The sequence below is a fragment of the Vidua chalybeata genome, chromosome 21 (genome assembly GCF_026979565.1).
Source record: "Vidua chalybeata isolate OUT-0048 chromosome 21, bVidCha1 merged haplotype, whole genome shotgun sequence".
Lineage (NCBI taxonomy): Eukaryota > Metazoa > Chordata > Aves > Passeriformes > Viduidae > Vidua > Vidua chalybeata.
In genome coordinates, this window is record NC_071550.1 from 10,522,392 (window position 1) to 10,535,111 (window position 12,720).

Consider the following 12,720-nt stretch of genomic DNA (forward strand, 5'->3'; position numbering starts at 1 on the left):
ATTCATGATCTCTGACCCCCAGGTCAGTATTAGAGACCACACTTACAGTCAGTGTCTCCACTGGATCTGCAGTCACCTCCAAAGAGCAGCACCAGCAATACTTGCTTCTACTTTCATGACTCTACACTGGCTGTCCTAAATTACATTCCAATTCTGTGCTTATCAAAGAACCCAACTGATTTGGCATCATTATTTGCTGTCTCACAGATTTTATCACCAGTGATTGCTTCCAGAGCAAAGGCAGGAATACTGAAGTGGCAACTGCATTGCAAACCCTTTCATCCCTGTAGGAACACCCACGTCCCACAGCAGCTCTTCAGTACGAGGCCTTGGAGCCTTGCCATGGGCACTCTGCATGTGCTTTGCTCCATTTTACACCTCAGATTAACCTTGCAGCTGCACACAGGAAGCATTTCCACAGCCTGTGTTGCAGTTACTGCTCTCAATTCCATTTCAGCTTTCTCAAAAGAAGAATTGGTTGGTAGGTCCACAAGGAGTGGCACAAATTGCATATTCCTAATACTTAATTTTGTCTTCTGTGAAATTCCCTATTGCCTTTTCTACCACCAGGACTGATGCCTTACCCCGAGGCAGGTGAAGTTTCCAGCTGGGTTCAGTGCTGCTCCTCTGAGGTCTCCAGGTTTTACACTGGGTTACTCTGGCCTTGGGAGGAGTTACAGCAGTCACTGGTGAGGGGATACTTCACCCACACCCCTCCCACGCTCGTGTCCAGCCCCCTGCATCCAGGAGGTGCCACACGAAGAGCAGGATCACACTGCACTAATTGCTAACAGGCAAGCCAGGGCAGTCCTTGCCCTCAGTCATGGCCAAGGATGTGGCCATGATGTGCCAGGAGGCAGCAACAGGGAAAGCAGAGAGCATCCCTGGCTGCCAGGATCAGCTGGGGGATGTGGCTATGCTCCCCACGTACAGCTCCTGCCTGGGAAAGCCCTGCATGCTCCTCCGCCTTCAGAGGATCAAAGAGCCTGAGGACACAGCGAGAGGGAGACTCGTGTGGTGACAACATCTGTGCTGGCTGAGCCTGGCTGTGGGGCATTGTCATCCGGGCTGCTCCTGCTGCCAGCACAACACCAATGGGGCGCATGACCCGAGAGGGAAGCAGGCGTTTCTCAGATCTCCACAACTGTGCCAAAAACAAGAGTCTCTGCAGACAAAAAAATGAATGGAGGCACAGAGGGAAGAGCCTGCCAGCATGGTAGGCTCCATCCTCAGCATGGTCATCCCACACTCCTGGGCAACACAGGAGGGACTCAATAGCTGCACTCCTTCTCCCTGCAGGGAGCTCCAGGTATGAGAGGGAAAGAGCTCTTGCACTCCAAATAACGTTTCAAAGCCTGCCTTTTTCCTTTGTCTTCTCTGCCAAGCCACCTGCTGTGGCCAGGTCTTCACTTTGTTATTCTACTGCCATCGCACCCACTAGGATCCAGGTCTGTACAGCCCACTCCAGAGCAGTTTCTTCCCACACAAACTACTGCAGGTGCACCCAGTAGGCAGAGGAAGGAATGAAGTCAGCTCTATGCAGACTGAGGGTAGGGATGCAACCCTTTTTGGCTTTCACCCTTTGTCCCTTCAAGATAAAGCCACCCCATATGAATCCAGTAAGGCCCTCAGCTCCATGCGTGGAGGACTGAGAATGACATGGTGACACTGAAAAGGGTTAAGCTTTCCTGGAAGTCTTTTCCAAGAGCACAGCAGGGTTGGTGTGGAGCTCCATGCCAAGCACTGCAAGAGTTAAGGCGAGGTGGGGCCATTTTCCTTCTCTCAGGGAGCGCATCACAACCTCCGTGGGTTTCATTGCTTCCCCAAGCAGTGGTCTGCAGCTTCCTGAGAGGGTCTCACAGCTGGAGGAGGCTGCAGAGCCCCCGAGCCCGGGCACGCTGAGCCCTGCAGCATTACACAACGGCCATTTTGCTCCTGCAGCTCCTTCCGAGTGCATGTGGGCAATGTGGGACACAGGCAAAATGGTTTCCATGGCAACTCGCACTTCAGAGATGCCAGTGAGAAAATTTGCGTTGGGGGAAAATATTCTGCTTCAACTCACGTTGCAAAGGAAGGACAGAGGTGGGCTGCAGCAGCACCCCAGAAATGGCGGTGTAAAAATATCCCTGGCGGTTTTGGTTCTGCAGTGCTCGGTCTATTCCCTGCCTGGGCTGGCTGTGGTGTTTGTCCCATGCAGCGACAAAGCAACACCCTCTCACTACCTGAAACCCCGCTATTTTTCTCCAAAAAGACCGAAGTGGCAGGTCTGGGGAGCAATGTGCTGTTCTGGCCACCTCACTCCTCTGGCCCTGGAATGGGACAGATGCAGTCCAAGAGTGAAACTCAGTCTCTTTCTGCCATGGAGCTGGACTGCCCTCCAGATGTTGGCCACTGGCTGCTGTGCCTCCATTTCCTTAAGGGAGGCTAATGGTAGCCCAACAACACGTAGAAGATGAGAACCCCCAGAAGTCTCCTCAGCAGAGAAATCTTAAGGTCATATCCCAGAGTAATTTGGTGAATTTAATGGAGGAAAATGGCTGGTTGCCCTGTGAGCTAATGTCTGGAAGAGTGGTGGCTCTGTCTGCAGGGACAGAGTGAAGCCAAGGAACCAGGCTGAGCATCTACTGAACATCTCTGCCCAGGAGCTATGCTGGTCAAGGGAGAGTTCCCCAGCACTGGAGTGCACACAGACCATGACAGAGTCCATGTCACACACAGCTGTCCCCAGGCAGAGCTGCGGAAGTGTGCAGAGGTGCTGCATAACTGGGAATATTGGTGTGGAGAACAAACCCACGGACCGTGTTTTATCCCCAGTCCGTGGTTCACTGAATGCCTGGTGTGTCCGTGCCCTCCGAGGCACCGGGAATGCCCTGATCCCGAAAGGGCACTGCAGGTGAAAAGGGCGGAGCGGGACCCCCAGAGTTCAGCCCCACACCTCGAGCGACTCTCGCAGGAGGTGCGGGACGCGCCCGCACCCCGGCGCGGGGACAGCGGGGCCCGCGCCCTGCGAGCGGTGCCACCGACCCCGCAGCGACCCCTCAGCGCCCCGCGGGAGGGGGGCTCTGCCGCAGCGCCCGGGGCGGGCGGGGGTCCCGGGGGCGGGCGCGGGGCGGGCGCTGCGGCAGCGCGGGGCGGGCGGGGCGGGGCGGAGCGGCGGCAGCGGCGCGGGCGCTTCAGCACCGGGGAGAGCGCCCGGCAGCGCCCGCGAGCGCCCGCACCGCCCGCGCCGAGCGCCGGGCACGGCCCGGGGGCCGAGCCCGATGGGGCCGCGCTGAACCGGGCGGGCGGCCCGCGGGGCGGGCGGGCGGGGGGCGCGGGGGGCCCGGCGGGCTCCGGGCCGCCCGTGGATGAGCACCATGCGGCTGCTGCTGCTCGCCCTCCTCTTCTCCTCGTCCTTCGCCCGCGCCGGCTGCGACCCTAAGATCGTCAATATCGGCGCGGTGCTGAGCACCAAGAAGCACGAGCAGATCTTCCGCGAGGCGGTGAACCAGGCCAACAAGCGGCACGGCACCTGGAAGCTTCAGCTCAACGCCACCTCCGTCACCCACAAGCCCAACGCCATCCAGATGGCCCTGTCCGTCTGCGAGGACCTCATCTCCAGCCAGGTACCCCGGGACGGCGACCCCCTCCCCGCCCCGTCCCCGGCGGGACCGGAGCCGCCGCCCCCGCGGCCACCCCACCCCGGCTCCGCGGTGCCCCTCGGCCGAGCCGCGGCGTGCGGGGTCCTGCCCGGGCCCGGGGCGCGCTGCCCGCATTGCAGCCTTTATGTAAGCGCGGCCGGCTGCGCGCTCCGTGCACCCCCGGGCACACACGGGCACCCGCACACAGCCCGGGCACGCTCGGGCACCCACAGACACCCTGGGGCACACACGGGCACCTGCACAGCCGCCAGGCTCATATGGGCGCGCACACACTGCCCGGGGCACGCATGGCCACCTGCAACGCCCACCCGGGTCACACATGGGCTCACACACACACCCCAGGGTGCACATGGGCATCACACGCCCCCGGGCATACATGGGCTCACACCAGCACCCCGGGACACACAGGGGCACCCCCACAGCCCTGGGGCACATGCAGGCACATACACCCACCCCTCAGGGCACACAGGAATCACACACGAAACCTGAGCACACATAAATTATCACAGACACAGCGCTTGAGCACACACAGACTCACACATGAAGCTCAGGCACACACAGATTTACACATGAAGTCCAAGCATGCACAGATTCACACATACCAGGGCACACACAGCTCACACACACAACCCCTGGGCACACACAGGTCCCCATGCCCTGAGTTGTGCACAAACATGTGCACCAACGCTGTGTATGCACAGAAATATGCATGTACACGTACACCACACACAGGCACAACGGGCACACACAGAGCTAGGTGTGAGCACACACGGGCATCCCCAAACTGAGGCAACATGTCGGCACGGGGAACACCGTGCGGGCACACACACTGTGCACTCACACACGTGTGGGAATGCCCACGGTCTGCACTTCATGTGCACACACACTCCATGTGCACACACACACTCCATGCACACACACTCCATGCACACACACACACTCCATGTACACACACACAGACACTCCATGCACACATACACTCCATGCACACACGCACACTCCATGCACACACACGCCATGTGCACACACACACTCCATGTGCACACACACATTCCATACACACACATTCCATATGCACACACACACACACTCCATGCAAACACACACACACACACACACACACACACATTCTCCATGCACACACACACACTCCATGTGCACACACACACTCCATGCACACACATGCCATGTGCACACGTGCACTGCTGTGCAAACATGGGCTCACACACAGAACATCTGCGTGCACTCATGCCAGCGTGCACAGCTGCTGTGACACAAGGACACACACATCTGCGTGCAGGGACCTGGCACACCCACTGCCACACACACACCCGAGACACGGGCACACACGGCTGGGGGTGCAGACACGCAGGCACACTCGCACAGACACACAGACACACAGGCACACAGACACACAGACACACGGACACACGGACACACAGACACAGGGTGCACACCCGAACAGACACACAGACACACAGACACACAGACACAGGGCACACACGGACACAGACTCAGTGTGTGCTGTGTATGACTGTGCACACGAGCACAGAATGACCGTCCCTCCTGTGGCCACGGGTCATTCTCAGCGCACCTGAGGGTGCAGCCCGAACCCTCAGTGCTGGTGGGTGCAGCCTGGGGTGCCCCGGGCAGCCTCTCCACCTCCCCTGCGTATGCCCTGGGCGCAGAGCTCGGCTAACCACCCCCAGGCCGTCAGTCGGGGCCATCGGGGGACGGGCAGGCAGGTACAGACCCACCCCCTCCTCCAGCACACCCCGCACACGCGGAAGGTCCGCGCGGGCCCGTGCGCGGCTGCAAACGCGCACCCGAATTGCATGAACGCCCCCACCACGGAGCCTCACCCGCCCCAACGCGCAGAGAAATGCGTGTGCGCACCCGGGCACACAGAGCCAGCGAGGGCAGGGGGCTGCAGGGGCCGCGTGGGGCAGAGCTGACGCCTTTACAGCTCAGCTTCCCGCTGTGCAGGTGGAGGACAGCTAGGGACATCCCTGGGGTGGTGGCCAGCCCGGGCAGCGCGGGCTCTCGCCGACCCCCGCTGTCCCTTGGCAGCAGGGGAGGCTCCGCGGGTCCCGCACTGAGGCGAGGCTCCATTCAGCGCTGCCGGCCGATGAATGCCCGTGGCCGTGGCGCCTCCACGCCCTGTCCCCGCGCAGAGCCCGCAGAGCACCGGCCGGTGCGGGCACAGCCCTGCGGGAGGCAGCGCAGCCGCGGCTGCTGGGGGCGCTGGGCTCGGGTGCCCGCTCTGTGCCCACACGCCGGGGGCTGTCCCGGCCGCTGTGCCCCGCTCGGTCCCCGCTCGCTGGCGCCGTGCCCGAGCGGGGGCTGCGAGGCACAGGAGGGGCTGGCAGCCCGCGCACGCGAAATGGCTCCTGCCGGCGGCTGCCGTGCGCCACAGCACAGCCCGAGCCCCGCACGGCCCCGCCGCTGCCCCCGAGCCTGCTCCTGCCCCAGGGCCCTGCCCCGCTCTGCTGGTGCGGGTCCTCACCCCTTGTGTCAGCACCGGGCACCTCCGCCCAGGGCAGCCCCTCTTCCTGAATCCCCAGGACCTTCCCAATCTCTTCTCTAGAAATTTCTCCCTACTCCCACGTAGGGTCTCCAGCCCCTGCCCCAGCTCCCTCTGCACCCTCAATTTACTCCCTCCCAAAGCCAAGCAGAATCGTCCCTTTTCCCCCCAGACCCCAGGGGCCCTTCCCCAGTCAGACTTCATCCTCCTCTCCTGTCCTGGCTATCTGTTCCTCCAGCCCTGGCGCTGGGCAGATGCTTGGAGAAGAGTTATTTCCTCCAGACATCAAAGTCCTTGCACTGATTCGCCCTAGCTGGAGACCTGTCACCAGCTGGGGACATTCCTTGTGCTGCGAAAGGGCATTGGTGTAATAAAGGATCCCCAGGGAGTACCCAGCTCCTTCTTCTCCCTTTGACACCAAGTAGGATCCTGTTGGAGACCAAAATCCGAGCTCTGCCGTAACAGCACAATTTTGCCGGGATCCTCCTTCCCCATTTTGGTATAGCCCAGATCCTTGGCCGAGGGCAGATCCCGGCTGCTGCCCCCGCCCTCCGCGCTCTGCCGTTCCCGTGTGCCCGAGGCCAGATGGCTGATTCTCTCCCTGGCTCTGCGCTCCCGCTCCCGCCACAGTCCCAGCTGACCACTTTGCTCGTAATAGTCCTCAGAGGGGAATTACAACCGAATATTAAATGTGTGGTTAAAGAAATCGCATTACACAGTGTGACTGGAAGGGAGATGCTTCCCTTTAATCTGTAATCCATGGAAGTTATTAGTTTAGCGAGCGGAGCGGCTGGACATGGCATTCCATTAGGACATAACCCTGAGCAAAGCCATCACCTCCAGCCGTGGCACAGCACCCCTGGCTCCCGGCACAGCCCTTGCTTTCCCATTCCGAGCCATTGCAGTGCCGTTATCATGTTAACATGCAGCTGTTTAGCATTGCAGAAAAGAAAAGGGGAAAAAATCACGCTTGATGGCCGTTGCGCTCCAGTGAAATAATGTTTGTGTCGTGTATCCTGTCCTACAGGTCTATGCAATATTAGTTAGTCACCCTCCTGCTCCCAACGATCACCTAACACCAACACCTGTATCATACACAGCTGGCTTCTACAGGATCCCTGTCATTGGTCTGACAACACGCATGTCTATATATTCTGATAAGGTAACTGATGCATGTTTCTGCTCTGGTTCCTCATACATGTGCTGTAAATCAAGAGTGCCCGTCTGGAGGGTTCATGATGTCTGCACTCTCTCTGTGTCTGTCTGTCCACCCTCTCCAGCCCAGCCTGCAGCTCCCTCTCTCCCTCTCTTCTCTCTCTCTCTCTCTCTCTCTCTCTCTCTTCCCCTGCATTCCAGGGTACATAATTTTTTTGCAGCTGCCAGTGCTGACCTACATAGTGCCAACTGATTTCTGCAGCGCTGCTCTGCCGGCCCGCTGCTCTCCAACCACGGCAAAGGCACGAGCTGGCTCCTGCCCTGCTCACTACTGACAGCCAGGGGGTCCTGGGAGCTCTGGGGGCCTGGGAGGGGCAGAGGATCCTGTTAGAGCCTGTACATTGGGCAGGATCTCTCTGGGGCTGGGAGGTTGTTTGGTTGCATTCACTTCTCTGGGTTTGTGGGATGTTGGTAGGGGAGATAACATAATATCCTGAGGCTTCACATGACATTTAGTCTGGTCAGCACTCAAGACAGAGGTTCAGATTCCAGTGTCTCAGCTGTCCCTGTGCGAACTCAGAGACTTCCAGGCTGGATGAGGTCCTGCCATGTGCAGGCCATGCTTGGGCAATGAGGTGCTGCCTTGGCCCTCCACTCACAGCCCATTTGGCAAACACCTAAAGCTTTAGGAAAGGCAAAAGGAGGAGCTGAGCAGAGCCAGGCCTTCCAAATGCCACTGCAGGATTTCATCCAGGCACACGAGCTCAGTGGGTGAGATCGAGCCTGCTTCGAAGCACGAATCAGCCTTTGCTTGGAAAATGTGAATATTCACAAATGTAAATGTTCAGTGCAAAAATAGTCACTCCACCTACATGGTAAATAAAGTCAAATTTCAGGAGGAGGAGCAGAAGTTCCCAGAGAGGCACCAGCAGCACTGCTTGGCTGGAGCAGCAGCAGATTTTAGCGTCTCCCACCAGGGAAGCCATGGCAGGGTGGTCAGCAAGCCAGGACCACAGCAGTGATGGTGATGGTGGCTGGCAGGGCTGGGGACCTGCACACCCTGGCAGGGTCCCACCAGGCCTGGTTAGATGGAAAGGGATGGCAGCAGAGCTGGCAGAGCAGGCAGGAATTGTTCAGGGGGGATTTGCTTCTATGCTGCTATGGGGAGGAGATGGATCTGACAGGAATGTCACTGAGAGGATCCTTGTCACAGGGCCCACCATGGCAGTGAGAGGGGACCCCACGCCTCCTCTCTGCTCCATCTCTGCAGGGCTGTGCCCAGTAAAGCAGCCCTGCCCACCTGTGCACTCCAGCCTCGTGCTGGCCTGGAGTGCTCACCCCTAGGGGCTGACCCTGTCCTCTCCTTCTGCCAGTCTTTTCCTTTTTAAAGCGTGTTTTCTGCAGAGCAGCCTCCTAATCCCCACCTGGCTCACTTCAGGGCTGGAGGAGAGACCCATGGCCACAGTGGTGACTTAGTGCCGGCAGGGAGATGCTCTCCATGGAATATTTGGGGTGTTGAGCAGGCTCAGGGCTGTGGGGTACACTTGCCTGGCAGAGGCTGGGCAGGGAGCCCAGGCTGCCCGCCCCAACACCCCTCAGAGCGCTCCTGCCTGGCTGGCATCGTGCTCAGCCTCCTGCCAACCAAGGCTTGGAGCTCTCTGAAGAACTGGGAGCTGCAGGCAGGAGATGGGGCAAAGGCAGGGACTGAGTAGAGGAACAAAGGATGTTTAGACAGTGGAGGGGACAGCAAAGGTGAGAGTGGAGTGGGGGACAGAGGGGTGTGGAGCTGTGGGATAGGACAGTGGAAGGTTCTGCACACCCCATGCAGGACAGGCTGGCTCGTGGCACAGGGATTTTCTGCTGTTCCCTTTTTGGTTTCCAGAGATCAGCTTGCTTTCTTTTTTGTTTTAATTCAGGAAATTATATCTTTCAGCTTAGTTTCTATGGAAACAAGCTTGTAGGATCACTTTTTATGTACGCCCCTAATTGGTTTTGGAGGCATCAGACAATTTTAGCTGAATTTCACAGGGAGCTGAAGTTGGGTTAATTTTGGTCCTCTCAAGGCTACCAGGGGAGAAAAGGTGTGGGCCTCAGCATGGACAGGTTTGCCCAGAACCTTTTGATGCTCTCAGAGCATGTCCAGTCAAGCACAGTGGTCCATGAGCTGTACCAGTCTTTCAGCAAAGATACCCGAGGGAAGTGAGTTTTACTGTTCCAGTATCCAACCATTTGTTCTAGAAATAATATTGCAGTTATCAGGCAGAGCACTCTGGCTTGGCCTCCTTGTACCTCTCATGAAGCCATGAGCTGTTCCTTCACGGACCTTCACAGCACCCAGCACAGTCCTGCCTGCTGGGGAGGGGTCTCTGGGATCCCATCACCTCTGAGTGAGGTCAGCAGGGAACTGGAGGAGAGAAGGAGTCTCAAGGTAAAGGCAGCAGAGTGGTTCCCATCACTGTGGTGTCCACAGCTATGGAGAGCCCTCTGGGGAGATCTCCTGGGCTGAGCATTGCAAAAATCCCCCTCTGCCTTTCCCTCAGTGCTCCTGTCCTTACAGGCCACTGGGAGTGTTTATATCTGCTCTGCATCTCAGCTGGAACAAACGAGATGGCACTGACATCCTGGCACCATGAAAAATGTGAGCTGACCCTGAGTGTGAGAGCACAGCTCAGGAAGGCCTGTGCTCCTCAACACCACCACATGGCACCTCTCCTACCTGAGGGGCTGGAGGGACACCCTGGGTGCTGAGCCTCGTACCACCCCACAGCAGATTATTGCAGCAGAGGAACAGGGAGATAAATTGATAAATTAAGAGACCTGCTCTGCTGCTGGAAGAGTTGGAAAATGGAGTTTAGACATGCTGCAATTGGAGAGCTTTTTCAGTTCCAGCACCTTAAGTGAGGTCTGTCTGTCTCTCCAGTCAGGGGATGGATTTCCCTCTGGCTCCTGCTCTCAGTGGAACCATTCCAGGCCCTCACAGGCCTTGTTCACTGAAAAGGGTTTGCTGCTTTATTACTGGTCTCACTGGCAGTCCATGCTCAGCAGGAGCCCTGTTAGTCAGGGTGGGAAGATGCAGGTGGGGACAAAAGTGGCTCTTGTTGACCAAGGTCAGGGTCAGTACTCCTTCACTGGCACCCTCAAGTGATGACTGGACAGGCTGCTTGGTGCAGCACAGAGATAGATGTTTGTCCTGAGAGTGGGGAGCACAGCCCTCAGCAGGGCAGGAGAACCCTCAGCAGGGCAGGAGAACCCTCAGCAGGGCAGGAGAACCCTCAGCAGGGCAGAACAGCCCTCAGCAGGGCAGGAGAACCCTCAGCAGGGCAGGAGAACCCTCAGCAGGGCAGGAGAACTCTCAGCGGGGCAGCTCAAATGTGCAAGAACAGGCCAGGGTAGTGGAGGGATGGCCTGATGGAGCCTCCACCTGGCAGCAGATCCCCACAGGCTCTCAGATTCCAGATGGGAGCAGGACAGAGCAGCTCCACTGCCCCATAAAGGCCCTGTCCTGTCCCGTCCTCCCTGCACTGCAGGAAAAGGCAGAGAGTGCACTTTGGTCTGAGCTCCCCATCCCTCTGCCCCCAGAATCCCTCCCTGCACTCATCTGAGCTATGTCAGAGATATCTCAGCTCCCTCCCACCTCCACAGCTGTCATGTGGGGCAGTGGGCAGGCCCCTTCCATGGAAACCCTGGCCAACGCTTCTTTCTCATGCCCAGCTGGTGAATTTTACCGAATTTTACCAACTTTTCAGGAGCTTTACAGATTGGGATCTCTGACAATCTCTTTGAAATTCCCCAGGCAGCTCAGCTGGGGAGTGCATTGCTAGAAGAGGGGCCGAGCCCACTGCCGTAGATAATGAAGCAAAGGCACATTGCTGCCTTCAGCCTGTAGGAAAAATCCCCCCCCCCAGCCGTGGGCTCTGACTGGGATGAGCCCCTGGGCAGACAGGGGTGCAGAAGGTGACAAACCCTCCACTCACGGTGCTGAGCAAGGCCCTGCTGGGACACACAGGTGCTGCCTGCTGGCCCCAGCCATGCCCTCTCCCCTGTGCATAAAATCCCCGTGCCAAGGCAGCCCTGGGGCTCTCCCCCAGCTCTGGGGATGCTGCAGGCTGGGCACAGGAGTGCAGCACCCAGGCAGGGTCCCTGCAGGGGTGGGTACACTGCAGGAGCAGGCTCACAGCTGTGCATGCACAGTCTGTACTTTTGCACACACACACACATGATCATCTGCTCAAGCAGCTCCTCTTTGTGTGGGATTGCATCAGATATTTGCAGTTGTCAAGTCCTGACCCCACACAGAATCATCACAGAATCGCAGACTGGTTTGGGTTAGAAATGACCTCAAAGCCCATCCAGTGCCACCCCTGCCATGGCAAGGACACCTCCCACTGTCCCAGGCTGCTCCAAGCCCTGTCCAGCCTGGCCTTGGGCACTTCCAGGGGCAGCCACAGCTGCTCTGGGCACCCTGTGCCAGTGCCTGTCCACCTCACAGGAAATATCCCCAACCTCCCAACCTTGCTCATCCTGGTGCTTTTTGCCTCCTTTTTGCTGGGTTCCTGCTGAGCTTGGGCACTGGATTTCACCCCAGCCTGTATTTGTGGCCCTTTTGCAGAACTAGAATGAAGTGGGGGAGCACAGGGCTGAGCACTGAGGTGTGGGTGGACTGTAGGGAGGTTTGGGGTTGGTGTGAGCCATTGCCATGGTCCCACTCCAGCACTGGCGGGCACCAGGCATGCTCAGAGCAGAGCAAGGGGTGAGGATCCTACAAACCACCTTCCAAGGCCAGTGTGGATTTGTAATGAGGAGCAATTTTTGCTGTGTGCCTGATCCGAGGGGAGGGAGTGATGACAGCCCCGAGTTCAAGTGCCTGGAGCACACACCAGGGGCACAGCTGGTGCAGCTGAGTGAGCCCACGCTCTGTGCTGGTTGTCCCACAGAGGCTGTGCTAAAAACCACAGGTCTTTTTTAACAGTTACTTGCCAAAACATGGGCTAATGAGGGTGCATCAATCCCTGCACCCTCATGCTCTGCAGTGCAGCCAATGTGCCCGTGCCCAGAAGAGCTCTGTGCTGAGTTTCAGAGGGGTGTGACAGGGACCTGTGGGATGTCACTGCTGGGACGGGATGGGGTATCAAATCACACCAAGTTGGATTCTCACCTGCCTCTGCACAGCACAAGCTGGCCATGCGAACCTCTGGGGGACTCTCCATTCATTTTTCTGCCAATCTTTGGCCCTTGTGAAGATGCTCAGGAGTCCCAGGTATTTCAAAAGCTGTGCCAGACCCTGAGTGCTCATCCTGAGATCTCAGCTCATGATTTTTTCTTCATTATCCTATTTGAAAACCACAGTTCAGGATCCAGGAAATCCAGGAGCTGAGATACCACCAGAGTCTGTCCATGCCC

The 12,720-nt window shown here is 58.0% G+C and overlaps 1 protein-coding gene across 17 annotated transcripts in view; it reads left to right on the top strand.

The window, feature by feature from the left end:
* Window positions 1–3,311: 3,311 nt before the first annotated feature.
* The window catches only part of GRIN1 (glutamate ionotropic receptor NMDA type subunit 1), a 38,764-nt gene continuing 29,355 nt past the window's right edge, over window positions 3,312–12,720 (top strand). For all 17 annotated transcript variants that reach the window (XR_008434422.1, XM_053961885.1, XM_053961886.1 and 14 more), the window contains exons 1-2: window positions 3,312–3,605; window positions 7,193–7,327. Coding sequence is in view for 16 of the 17 variants with exons in the window: in XM_053961885.1 (XP_053817860.1) it covers window positions 3,348–3,605; window positions 7,193–7,327 (393 nt within the window). In the remaining variant the exon portion in view is untranslated. The remainder of the gene's footprint in view (window positions 3,606–7,192; window positions 7,328–12,720) is intronic.